Source organism: Rhinolophus hipposideros (assembly GCF_964194185.1).
Source record: "Rhinolophus hipposideros genome assembly, chromosome: 13".
Lineage (NCBI taxonomy): Eukaryota > Metazoa > Chordata > Mammalia > Chiroptera > Rhinolophidae > Rhinolophus > Rhinolophus hipposideros.
Genome location: NC_138059.1, coordinates 71,692,720 through 71,706,605, shown reverse-complemented (window position 1 = coordinate 71,706,605; position 13,886 = coordinate 71,692,720). Strand labels below are relative to the sequence as shown.

At 40.8% G+C, this 13,886-nt stretch overlaps 1 protein-coding gene across 1 annotated transcript; it reads left to right on the top strand.

Annotated features, from left to right (window-relative positions):
• The first annotated feature begins 1,673 nt into the window (after nucleotides 1-1,673).
• Nucleotides 1,674-13,781, top strand: ZFAND1 (zinc finger AN1-type containing 1). The gene is made up of 8 exons (XM_081070917.1): nucleotides 1,674-1,761; nucleotides 4,549-4,591; nucleotides 5,558-5,597; nucleotides 6,800-6,927; nucleotides 7,013-7,104; nucleotides 7,840-7,961; nucleotides 10,850-11,005; nucleotides 11,110-13,781. Exons 1-8 carry the CDS (start codon nucleotides 1,707-1,709, stop codon nucleotides 11,278-11,280), a joined length of 807 nt encoding a protein of 268 aa, XP_080927043.1. The 5' UTR covers nucleotides 1,674-1,706; the 3' UTR covers nucleotides 11,281-13,781.
• Nucleotides 13,782-13,886: the final 105 nt, after the last annotated feature.

Below are 13,886 nucleotides of genomic sequence, written 5' to 3'. Positions count from 1 at the left end.
GATTGACAGTTGATTTGGTACTTCCCTGAGAGACGTAAGAAAGGAGATGGAGAATAACTCCCAGATTTCTATTGTGGTACGTTGCCTTTGTTAGGGAGGGGTTGATACGTGAGAAAGCACTCCGTTTTGGACTTGAGGTTTACATGACAAATGACACCAAGTAAATACGTCTAACAGACAGATGGAAATAGTGACCTCCAGCTTGGGAGAAAGTTCTCAGGGCTGAGAATGTGGGAGTCACTGGAACTATGGGAAGGTCCCTTGTATAAGGATGTAAATTGATAAATGGACCGAGGACAAAATTGTGGGGAAACAGACGTGTAAGTAGCACTTAGAGAAGGTATCAGCAAAGGAGGTTAGATAAAGATGGAAGAGCTAGCAATCATAGTCATGGCGGCTCTGATCGTCTAATGCTTCCCCCAGGCTAAGTGAACTGAGAAGATAACAGTATTTCCATTCTGATTAGATGGATAAAATACATATTTGCCACCTATGTAGAACATTGTAGTGAAATAGAATTTACTTGGTGCATGCTAGAAAACTTGGTGAAATGCTAGAAAACCTGCCGTTGATTGACCCAATCAACCACAGCCAACATGCAAAATCCAGGTAAGCCACGCAGGTTTAGATTCAAGAATACCAGGAGTCTTTGAGTCATGCATTTGAGTCCTGACTCCTTCATGAATTTGGGTGAACCATTTTAACGTTTTTATGACCCTGCTTCCTCATCTTGAAAAGGAAAAGCTACGGAGGCCGGGGTAGCCAAGTGATAGCTTAGGTTGCTTCCAGCTCTAAGCTCCAAAGGGTCTCCAGGGATCCATGCACGTGGAAGGTGGAAATGTTGAGGGGATCAATTCAAGAGTAAGTGCTGGTCCGATTCCCAGTCGCACCCTTCCCCTTCCTCAGTGCATATTGACTGGGGACCAGCCAAAGCCACGCACGAAGCCCTGGGACACCCACGGGGGGCGCTGGCCCTTTGACGGGTGCCGTCTGAGTTGCTTTCCTCGTCGCTCGTCCACTCGGAGAGGTGTCTGGGGCGGCGTCGCGGGAGGGCGTCCCGCTGCACCCACCCCACGGCCACGGGCCTCCGTCCTCAGCGCCTGCGAAGCGGCTCGTCACGCACGTGGGCTGCTCCATCCCCGCGCAATCGCCAGCAGCTTCTGCTGGGACTCGTGTCACGGGAGTCTGGGTGGGGAACGAGAGATTTTGTTTTTTCTCCTACCAGAATTCAAAAGGCAAAGAAGGAAAAGAAACGTTTGCTGTTTAAAAACCCTAACGACTCCTTGACAAGGGGGCCTTCACTTTATACAGGTCGGTACCACTGGTACAGAGGAATCAGGAACTGCACACCCAGTGTCCTCTCCGTCTCTTGGTTCTTGCACACACTACGTGCACCAGGCACTGTGCTGCTCCCTGGAGTTGTAGCAGTTTAAACATTTCCAACACCCCTTCCTTTGGGTTCACTCAGGACTCGGCGCACTTACGGCAGCCCGACCGCTTCCGGCACTCGCCCCGCCCACACCGGCAGGCTCCGCCCCTGGGTCGCCGCGCTCCCAGCAGGCGCCGCGCGCGCAGTCGCCCCGCCCCCAGGCCCGCCCCGCTCGCCCCTGCAGGCTCCGCCCCTGGGCCCGCCGCGCTCCCAGCAGGCGCCGCGCGCGCAGTGGCCCCGCCCCTCCGGCCCGCCCGCCCCCTCGCGGCGCTGGGCGATGGCGGAGTTGGACATCGGGCAGCACTGCCAGGTGGAGCACTGCGGGCAGCGAGGTGATGGAGGCCGGGTGCCCGCTCTGCCCCCGGGGGAGGGAGGCCGGGGCGGGCGCGCCCCCAGCCTGGGGGAGCGTGTGGTACCCGCGCCGGGAGCCCAGCGGTTCCTGGAGACGCACGTGCGGGGGGCGCCGGGGTTTCGGCGGGCGCCGCGCGGGGAGGGCGCCCCTCGGAGCCTGCCCGCGGCTTGTCGGCCACGCTGGGTTCCACCGGGGCCTTACCCGCCCCCGGGGGCGCGGGGCGAGGTCACGTTGGGGGCGGTGTCCTGGCCCCTCGCACACGGGCTCCTCCGAGGGCTCCCCACGCCGACCCGGCCCGGCGGTCGGCCCTCGCCCCCGACCAGCGCGCGTTCCGCGGCGTTTGCCGAGCGTCCGCGTGGGGCTGGGCCTCCCCCGCCGGGGCCGTGACGTGCGGGCCCGTGGGCGGCACGCGGGAGCCTGGGTCACGGGCGGATGTGCTCTGCCCGCGGCGCTAAGTCCCCCGCCGCGCGTGTCCACTGGGAGAGGGGCGCGGGCCTCAGGACGTCACGCGTGTGCGAGGGCGAGCCCGCCGCAGGCTGCGTGCGTGGTACCGGCTTTCGCGCCACGCGTGTGCTGTCCCCTGGCCCAGGCTGCCGTGGTGGCACGCAGGTTTCCCCGCCATCGCCGCCTCGGCCCCGCGGAGCAGGTGCCCGAGTGACGGCTGGGGGCCCCGAGGCCCGGCGCCGGGGGGTGAGGCCTGCGGCGGGCTGTGCGTGGAAACACGCGTCCCTGCGAGCCCGGTTCCCCACGGCAGCGCTCTGCGAGTGTGTCCTGCGCCACTGGCCCTGGATGACCTGGCTTCCCTGGCGAGCTCCCGTGCGGAAGCCGGCCGGGTGCTGCTGTTAAGTTACCCATCCCAGGTGTTCCTGATCGCCCCTAACAAGCCCCCTCACCTACCACGTCTGGGACCATCAGCTCCCTTTCCGACGTCAGGTGCCTCGGAAAGTGTAAATAGCTGAGGTGAGGCCAAATCTAACGCTAGGGCTAGTGGGGAAGGGTTAACAACTCAGGTGTGCCAGGTGAGCGTCCCAGATTGCATGTGGCTTCTGGGTGGCCAGCGGGATGCCGTCGGGTGTCCGGAAACGACCAGGAGCTTAGTTCTCCCCGTGCGTCCTCTTTGGTTTGTAGCTCATGTTTACGTGGCCACTGAAAGGCTCAAAATAGCACGTTTGTACAGTTTTTCCCACTTGAAAGAGACATACAAGTTTTGCAGAGTATTATGTGCTTCAGTTTCCGTGTCTTGTTGAGAAACGTTTACAAATTGTCTTGGTATGAAACGGATGCTTGCAGTATCAGCTTTCAGAACAGTGACAATTCATTAAGCCCAGTTCTCAGGTGAAGGAATAACTATTTGGGCTCTCTTGTCCCACGAGCAGCATTACCCACGGGTCCCTTTTGGTTACAAGAGGACCCCTTCTTTCTGTTTCATGTTAACATAACCAGTAGGATGAGATCTTTTGGGGGCAATTACAGCTTTCTGTACAGTGCAGTAGTGCCTTTTGTTTTCACTTTATAATTGATGTGATTGAGTATATCCAGCTTGGCTGAATATTGTAATAGGAGGTACAGTTGAAGACAATTTAGAACATAATTGGTTGTATGTAGTAGTTAATACTCAGTTGCCACATCTGGGAATGGATACTGTCATGTACTTTCCAAAAATTCAGTTCCTAGCTTAGTTGTTAGTGACTTAGTCCTAACTTAGTTGTTCCTCCACAGCAAGGAAAAACACAATTCAGGATTCAATTTTACAGTATCAATGACTCTGTCTATTGAATTTCTGGAATTTCTTTGAAAACATCACCACCTAGTCACCACAGGATTTTTTCTCGCAGTTGAGTATATTCAAAACAAGTGAATTGTTGTAATTATCTTATTAATTATAGTTACTTACTATTCATAAATTTCATGTATATCATTTTGTTTTTATAATTACCCTGTGAAGTAGGTATAGCATATAACATAAATATATATATATGTATATATATACCATGTTTCCCTGAATATTAGACCTACCCCGAAAATAAGCCCCAGTTAAGATCGTCAGCCAGACAGATGCATTTAGTACGTTATGACGATGTTCTAGAAGAAGATGACATGACTGTATTTAAATAAATGTAGATTGTACATTAAAAAATAAGACATCCCTGAAAATACAGGGAGCAAAATTGGAGCAAAAATTAATATAAGACCCTGTCTTATTTTCTGGGAAACACATATTCACATATACACATTTCGGTTATATATACACATACACACACAGATACTTATCACCTAATAATAGAGCTTTGGTTTTTTGTACCTATATGTGTGTGTGTTTACCTTTATAAAATAGCACATATACATATATATATATATATGTATCCCCAAGGCTCTACTACTAAGTAACTTGCCTAGCATTGATAGATTAATAAACAGTGGAATCAGAATTGAAATCCAGGTTTTTCACTTCAAATGCAGGATTTTTGCATCAAGCAGTCCTCAAAAACAACACCTCCTAAATCTGGGAAATGAAAATGAACCAAAAAGACACATCTTTTTTTGCTGTAACATGCTCTATTAGTAACACTTATCTCCTTCCTGATCATCTAGTTACTCTCTCAGGACTTGAGATTGCCATAGCTTTTGTTTAACCACTGCCAGCCACACTAGGGTGTTGGTCAAAAAGGAAAGTCGTGCTGTAGAGGCAGTTCAGTAGTGTAAGAAAGAAAACGAAATCAAAATCAGAAACTGACCAGTAACTATAACATTTTTTTCTCAATTTTAGATTTTCTGCCATTTATATGTGATGCTTGTTCAGGAATATTTTGGTAAGTTACATTTTTATGACAAGATTTGCCAGTAGTTTTAATGTTGGTAATGTGGGGTTGATTGCTGAACAACAGAATGATTTAAAATAATAGTTCTTACTTTAGCCATTGATATTCGATATTATGGTCATCACTTGGAAAAAACAGACTAGTCATAGGCTCTGATTACTTCTGCGCATATGTAGCTAATCTTTAAACTTCCAGAGATAGCATTATTTATGTGTGTGGTTTTTATGTAAAAGTTGTATTAGTGTCTTTTAATCACAGGGCGAGAACATATCCAAAATATAAAGAATATGAGAATAAAATCCAGTTACGAATACGATATAAATATAAAGTTACTCTTTATTTCAATTAATAAAATGAAAAGAGCCCAATGTATACATTTCTTAAATTGGCTATCACATGTCCTTTGTACACACATAACATTCAGAGTCAAACCCAGGAACTAACCAAGGATTTTGGAAAATGTATTTTCTCTGTGATTAAACTTTTCATGAATCAGGCATTTAATTTATTAAAGAGAGCACTGGGAGACCAAATTCTTTTCAGAAGATAACTGAGAAAGATTTATTAGAAGTAAAGTAATGCATATTTTCAATCACTCAGAGGTAGACTGCTACTTTGACATTTTATTATTGATGGTCTTTGAAAAATAAAAGGAATCAAAAGGTTCTTTTGTGTGTCTTTTAACACACGTCAAGCACTCAAAGTGAAGGTAATTTAGAGTGGTGAATTATTTTTACTCACTGAAGTTGAACAGTTGTGGTTTTAAAACTTGAGACTGCAGACACTCCATCTTTATCTGGCAATTCAGTTTATTCTTATATAGAGAGTTCTTAATGTGGTGTAAGTGTAATTAATCTTAAGGACACTAACCATTAAAACATCTCAGATTACTGCTGTTATCTCAAATGCATTATTTGATTGCATTTAAATAAACACTCTTTTTTTAAATTATTTAAGCCTTGAACACAGAAGCAGAGAGTCGCATAGCTGTCCTGAGGTATGTTAACGTTCTCCTATCTAATAACATGTATTTTGTTCAGATTTTGAAGACGTTTCAAGCCAGTCAGTGTACCACAGAGTACTGTTTGGTTTACTAAACTGATTATGCAAAGAGGCTGTTACTTCACTTATATGTGTCTGTTTTAAAGAAAAATTGGTCTACTTAGTAGTTATACATTTTTATTTTTAGAATTCTTCTTTACACTTGAGTTCTGTTTAGGTGGCCCACATACAGCTCTGGGCTCTACATTTATAAATCTACAATGAAATTAACGTCCTCGTCACATACTCCTTCCAGGTTCCTTCACTCCTTTGTTCCTTTCCACTGGAGTCTGGTGTTAGATTCTGTGGTAGTAAATTGTTCTCTGTGGTAATAAATTGTCAGCCTTAGACCACCGGGAAGAAACTAACAAAATCCCCAGTATGATTCTGACCTAATAGATGATTAAGAAAAAGGATGGCAGATGGAAACCAAAGTATCATCTTTATTAGGGATAAAAGATAAAGGAAATGATGAAGCTGTTAGTGTAGAGCCGGGTGAGTCCACAAAGGAAGGCCAGATTAGGCAGATTTGCCCACCAGTCACAAGAGTGCTGGGCCAGATTAGGCCTCCTGGAATTCCAAGAAGCATTTGCCTCACACTTTTCAGTGGGTATTTATTCCTGCCCACCACTTACTGAGCATTTTAGCAAGGATTTTTATATCTGCTCAAGAAAATTAAGGTTAAATGAGCTTTGGTCAGAACGTATCATTATGAAAACTGACTTTAACCCTCTGTGGCATGGATAAACATAATTTTTAAGTGTTCATTTAGATATTTAACCACTTAAAATTGCTGTAGAAAGTGGGCATGACTTGCCGTATGAGGGTCGATGAGATGATTACCTGAACGTATTATCACGGGGGCATCTTTGTGTGGGACTGGTACAAAGGAGAAGACTAAAATTATAAAGAGAAACTGAATAGTCATTTTAACTTGACTTAGAAGATAAATACACCACAGTAGGAATATTATGAAACTATAGCACAGTCAACACAGTGATCATTTCTCATACAAATATTTATTATAATCTTTAGTGAGAGTGTGTAAGTTGCTCTTACAAGTTTAAACAAAACTAATGTGAATGCTGCCTTCCAAAATAGATTTGATTTGCTTTATATGTGAAATATAATGTCACTTTTCCTTCTTTGCCTTTCCAGGTGACTGTAATCAATGAGAAACTGAAGTCAGATACACATTCATCTTACCCATGCTCATTCAAGGACTGTGCTGAAAGAGAGCTTGTACCAGTTCTGTGTCCTCACTGTGAGAAGACTTTTTGCCTGAGGTGATCATGCAAACCTCGCAGACTGTATATCTGTTTAATTGGTACGCACATATATGAACCAGTGTCACTCTTCTGTTGCTCGTAGACACCGTCATCAGTCAGATCATGAATGTGAAAAACTGGAAGTTCCTAAGCCTCGTATGGCTGCCACTCAGAAACTTGTTCAAGACATTATTGGCAAGTATCAAGAAAGCTTGTTTTGTGGCTTTCCTTATTGTTATATATTCTATTAGTTCCAAAGCTCCTGCTTCTTATGTCTGCTTGCCAGTATGGAAGGCGCAGTTAACAGCCCCAGTGGTTATAATTTGCTGTAGATTTTGATGACATTCTTGTGACAGTATTTCTTACAAGGCCTACCTGACCAATGAAGATTTGGAGATTCTGTAGAAGTATCCTATCAGATGTTCTCCTTTGCTGGGCCACTTAGATCAGCTGGTTAACCATTATGGCTATAAATGGGATTAATGAGGCTGAAGTAGGGGTTTGTTGTCTGTAAACACTAAACTTTAAGCCTAGTTAGCTGTCCTATGAATGCTGCTGATAATCTGAGGTATCTGTGACTTAGTCTGTCTGCCACATGTAAGTTCTCCAGAATTTTCTAGATTGTTAAGGATGCTACCTTTATGAAAATCTTCTATAACCAATCTTAAAGTTCTCTGTAGAAGTGTTAGTGATTAGATTAAATAGGCTTCAGTTGTAAAGAAGCACATAACAATGAGTTTTTTGATGTGGACATTGCTTCTATTGATCATGTAAGTATAATACCTACAAAATGAACGTGGTCTCTATATTTCTGTTGGGTGTAATTTGTGTACATTTCAGAGCCATAATAAATAAATAATAGTTCATAAAACTCTGGAAAATGCAATGTAGAAGTTCTTACGTGCTTAAATGCATATCCTTATTTCTTAGATTCCAAGACAGGACAGACAGCAAGTAAGCGACGGAAAGGTGTAAAAAATAGTGAAACAGCTGCAAAGGTAGCCTTGATGAAATTAAAGATGCATGCTGATGGAGATAAGTCACTGCCACAGGTTGGTCTTAGAGATTTTGAAAAACAAAACAGTTTAAGTATGGTAGGAGCTCCCTTCCACTCTTCCCTCCCATCGAGTAACAACTAACCCAAACCTGATGTGTATCATTCCTAATATGACGTGGTCTATAGCTACATAAATGATACGTAGTTTTGTGAGATTTTCCACTTTACAGAAATGTCAAGGAACCATATGTATCCTCTTTCAACTTGTTTTTCACTTGGCATCATGTTTTTAACATTTATCCATGCTGACCCACTTAGTCTAGTTCATTCATTGTGATAGCTGCATAGTATTCCATTGTATATATATTCCACATTTATTCATTCCCTTCATGAACAAGATTCAGAATTTTTTCTTTTTTTTTTTTGCTGTTGTAAACTGTTCAACAGTGAACATTATTTTATGTGTGTCAGAATGTTTCTCTAGGGCAGTCCCTTTAAAACTATAATGTCAATTACATTTTATATAACAACCCAGTACATATAAGCATATATACATACATGCATACATACATACATGCATACATACCTTAACAGAGTTTCACATCGTCTTACAACTATGTAGTATATACTCTGATATTTTTTATTCTATTTTATTCTATTTTAAAGATCATTGATTTTATAACCCCTAAAGAATCCTCAGATTGAAAAATGCTACTCTAGGGAATATACTGAGAAACAGAAAAGCTGGATCATGGGATTTGCTCATCTGCAGCTTTACTAAATGTCAGCTTTCTACTGTCAGTGGATACTGATTTATCTCTTTCCTGTCTGAGAGTTTCAGCATTTCCTGGCAACACTGGGTATTATTCATTATTACAATTTGATAGAACGGGAAGTGATACCGCACTGAGGTTTTAAGTTCAATTTCCCTCGTGACTACTGAGATTCTGCTACTTTCCATACGTTTATTGGCTGTTGACTTTCTTCTGTGAATTATTTGTTCATATCCTTTGCCCATAGTTTCCTATTAGGTTGTTTGTCACTATAGATTTACAAGATTCTTTACATGTTCTAAATCTAATTCTTTTTGATTCAGTGTGTTGCACAAATCTTCTCTCAGTCTGTGGTTTTTGATCTCTTTAGTGGTCCAGACTTAAAATTTTAATACACTCAAACTTATTCGTGATTTCCTTAAGATTTATACTTTGAAAAATATATTGTTTAATATTTTTCTTATACTTTCCTTTAAAAGTTTTTATTTTATATGATTTTTTGTTTGTTTGTGTAGCTCTTTATCCCATCTGGAATGTAATTATAAGTAAGTAGAGGTAAAGACCCGAATGCATTACCTGTTGTCATAACAGAAGATAACAAAGAGTTCATCCTTGTAATGACACATGTGTCACACAACACATTGTTCTGTATGTGTGGGACTAGTTTGGGAATCTCAACTCAGTTCCTTTTTGCTATTTGTCTGCGTCAATATCAAATTGTCTTAATCACCATAGGTTTATAATAAGTAGGGCAAGTCTCTCCACCTTATTCTTTGCTTTCAGCCATGTCTATTTTTGACCATTTATTCTTCTGTAAAAAATTTGGGATCACTTTGTCCTGTTCTGTGAAATTGTGATTTTGATAGGAATTGTGATAAATTTTAGATTAGAACATTTGACCTCTCTAGAATTTTGACTCTTCCCATCCATGTTTATGGTCTGTTGTTTCAACTTTTCTTTAGGTCTTCTTTTATGTCTTTAAATAACATCCTGTAATGCTTACCATACATATCTATGTATCTTTTCTTAGGCTCTCCATAATTTTTGCTGCAATTATAAATGATAACTATTTTTTTAAGTAATGTTTTCTTAATTGTTTATTACTGATTGTTGTATGTAGTCCTTCTATCCAGCAAAGAAATTCCTAATTGTTCCCATAGTTCATAGATTTTTATGCAATGATTTCTGTGCAGTCATATGACAGTTCTGTGTTGCTTTTGTTTTTTTTTTACAAATTTTCTTTCCTCTTCCTCCTCCTCTATTATTATTTGTCTTAATGAATTGTCTGAGCTCTGCAAAACAATATTGAATAATGTGGCTCATAACAGGCATCTTCATTATGTTTCTCACTTTAATCCAAATAATTCTGAAGTTTTATCATTAAATATTATCTTTGCTATAGATATTTGATACTAGGTTTTATCAGGTTAACAGTATTTTTCTACTCCTAGTTTGCTAGGAATTTATATCATGAATAGGTATTAAATTTTGCTGTAAGTTTTTTTCCTACATCTAATAAGATGATCATGGTGGGTTTTTTCCCCCTTATCAATGGGATAAATTACATTGATGGATTTTTCTGTTGTTGAATCACCCACATATTCTGGGGTAAACCACTTGACGCTGGTATATAATTCTTTTAAAATGCACAGCTATATTGATTTTATAATATACTATTTAGTGTTATTTTGTGGCATTATACTAGTAAAATTAGTCGAGTAGCTTTCCGTCCTCTATTCTTTGAAACAGTTGTAGAGGGTAGGGATTATTGGTTCTTGAAGGTTTGATAATGGTTGCTATAACCTTTGGATCTATTGCCTTTTTGAGGGGAGAATTTCTAATACTATCTCAAAGTGTTAAATAGTGTTTGGTTAATTTCGCTAATCTTTTTCTTCTGAAATAAATTTTGGTAAATAATATTTTTCTTAAAAATTTCTGATGCAGACTTTCCAGTTTATTGTTATAAAGTTGTTCGAGTTATTGTCTTATGTTCCAAAATCTCTCCTGTGTCTTCCAGTATCGTTCCATTTCATCCTGGTTAATATTTCTACTAAGAGTTGCATCATTAGAGGGTAATCCTCTGACCAGAAGAGAGGAAGAAATGTCACCAGACAAAAAACAGAGGTCTATTTCATGTACATAATCTGTATCTTAACTTTTATTTTTACAGACAGAAAGAACATACTTTCAGGTTTTCTTACCTAAAGGGAGCAAAGAAAAGAGCAAACCAATGTTCTTCTGCCACCGATGGAGCATTGGGAAGGTCATCGACTTTGCAGCTTCTTTAGCTAGTCTTAAAAATGACAATAACAGACAAACAGCTAAGGTAACAACTCGTTAGAATGACTTCTCCCTAAAACTGTTAGGATATGCTGTGCTCGTACAAGTTATGTTTGTTTATTACAGTGTGATTTATTTCTCTCTTAACAGAAACTAAGGTTGTGTCACGTGACTTCAGGAGAGGCCTTACCTTTGGATCACACTTTGGAAACCTGGATTGCTAAGGAGGATTGTCCTTTACATAATGGTGGAAATATTATCTTGGAATATCTTAATGATGAAGAACAGTTTTTAAAAAATGTTGATTCTTACTTAGAATAATTTCACTCAAGACTCAAGCCAGAAATCCAAAGGAAAGTTCTATGTTAAGTTGGTTTCTTTTACTACAAATACTATATATATTTATTATTTTTTAAATTTTAAAAAATAAATTTATTTTATTTTAAATTTACCTCCATGATGTCATTTACAATGATCAGTTTTCTACTAAATGGAATTTGAATTTTTGTGCTTTCAAGTTTAACTATGAGCTGACACTCAGTTATTAGCAGATTCTTGTATTAGCAGTCAGATGCCGTGGTAACAACAACAAAGGTGTATTTCCCATTTGGTTAACGTCTGCTGTTGATTGATGGTGACTTTGCTCCCTGTCATCTTTACGCCAGGATATAAACTGAATGTTTCGATGTCCTTTTTGGGACACTGCCATTCTTATGGCAGAGGGAGGAAGAACTGGCTCTTAGGAGATACAGTATCACTTTTTAGGCAAATAACATGACCAAACTAGCATGATGCAGCCAGGAAGTACAGTCTTACTATCCACCTACGTCGTGATGTATAAATTGATATGTCTGCAGGAATGAGAGAAACCTAGACATCATCTCATTCACTCCTCAAGGTTTTCGGATGCGGTGTCTCAGACCTCGGAAGGGGAAATGATTCTTTGGGTGTCACCTAACTGCTTGCTCTGATACAGGTCCTCCTCCACTGGGATTTCCTTTTTGTTTGCTTGTTTGTTTGTTTATATGAATGTATCACAAGTGAGAAGAAAGATGAGGTACTCAACTTCATTAGTCTCTTTATGCTGAAGCAAAATACATGCCAAAAGTAACTCCATTTTACTGACACATTAAAATTAATGCTTCAGGCCTATTTATTCCATCTATTTTCGACAAAGGACTACTATATAGAAGGAATAGAAGAATTTCTATTTGTTCTTTGTCCCTTTTCCATTTTAATTGTCATGGGCACGTATAGTGGCTTTAGGTTTAATTAAAGGAGTAAACTCAGAATGTTCATTTCATCTCTGATTTTTGCTTCATATTATTTTCATGCAAAGAATGGAGATAACTTCCAACTTACAGCAGCTGCTTATCCCTTTATTTATAATATTATCCTAGTTTTTGGAGTACCTACTAAGTGTAAGGAGTTGATTCTAATTACGGTGGATACAATGAAGGGCTGTATGTGTACTTACAGCTACAATGCAAAGCAGCGAGGCAAGTCCCAAGTGAATAGATAGATAAGAAGTATAGCTATGTTCCAATAGCTCTTTTATCACAAACTGTGCGACCAGGAGTAGAAATAATCCTTAAATACGTTCCCAGTCACCAGAAAGTGTTCATACCAACTACTACCTTAGCATCTGTCACGTCATTTGCACGTATAGGTGATCGACACATGTCTCATGAATTGAGCTAAAGCTAAATTTACCAGAAAAGAATACCAACAGGGGTTGAGAAGAAGGGAGGTAAGGCTGGCAGAGACTGAGTTACACCCGGGGAGGAGAAGGAAGAAGTGGTCCTGCCAGTTATTAGAGAAGAGACAAAGCGGCCTGGAGGGAAGGACTTATGTCAGTAGGCGTACCAGTGGTGCCTGAGAGTGGAGCAAGCTCGGCTGGAGAACACGGGATCAGCATCCTCAGGCCCTAGGGACCAGAGGTGCCCCCTGAGCCATCTCCTACTAAAGAGAGCAAGGGTGTGGGTGAGAGCGCCCCTTAGCGTCTCGTTTCCAAATTACTCTGCCATCAGCTGGCTCTCGGGCTTTCTTTCAAGGCTTTAAATTCAGCATGCTCAATGGAATTTTAGGGTTTGACTGTCCCCACCCCACCCTAGTATCTTTCCACGTGCTTGCAGATAAGAATTGTGAGTAGAAACCCATAAATCGTTTTAAATTCAGATAGTTGTAACATTATGATGCAAATGAGCTTCAGTTTAAACAGCCAGAGAAGACACGTGATGAATGATAGATTATTCAGTTTTCCACGATTTCTCAGGGTTTACTGGCTTCAGTTTCTTTAGAGAGTAAGGAGAAGACTTAGAGAACTTGATGGAGGGGAACGTTTGCAGACAGAGGAATCTGAGGAAAACAAACTGAATGTTCCTCACATCTTTGACCTGGGCGGCAAAAATTGTGAATTAAAATATTTGGTCACGTAACTGGAAACGGAGCTTTAGTTTCATAAAGTTTCTGATTTGAATGTTCCTCACATCTTTGACCTGGGCGGCAAAAATTGTGAATTAAAATATTTGGTCACGTAACTGGAAACGGAGCTTTAGTTTCATAAAGTTTCTGATTTGTGTTTGTTTATTTTTGTTATTTGAACTAGGGACATTCCCTGGGAACCTAACAGGAACATCACAGAAACAGTAGTTCTGTTCCCTGTTTTCAACTTTGGTACAATGTAGCTCATTTTTCTTGATGTGGTACCTGGAAATACAATTTATGAAACATAGGGTCTGCTGCATTTGAAAGATGAACCCACATAAATAGAATTTTTAAAAAACTTTTAAAACTATTCAATAAAAATTGCTTTGGTAGTTTTAGAGGAACAATTATTTTATGACCTAAAGTACTTAATATAAACTGTCATTGTTGCATTTAACAACAGATTATGCCACATTACATGAGGGATCTGCTGAAATGGT

Coding starts and splice junctions, on each gene's coding strand:
- ZFAND1 (XM_081070917.1), top strand. CDS start 1,707: ATGGCGGAGTTGGACATCGGGCAGCACTGCCAGGTGGAGCACTGCGGG. Junction 5,598..6,799: donor AGTCGCATAGCTGTCCTGAG/GTATGTTAACGT, acceptor TTGCCTTTCCAG/GTGACTGTAATCAATGAGAA. Junction 6,928..7,012: donor GAGAAGACTTTTTGCCTGAG/GTGATCATGCAA, acceptor TGTTGCTCGTAG/ACACCGTCATCAGTCAGATC.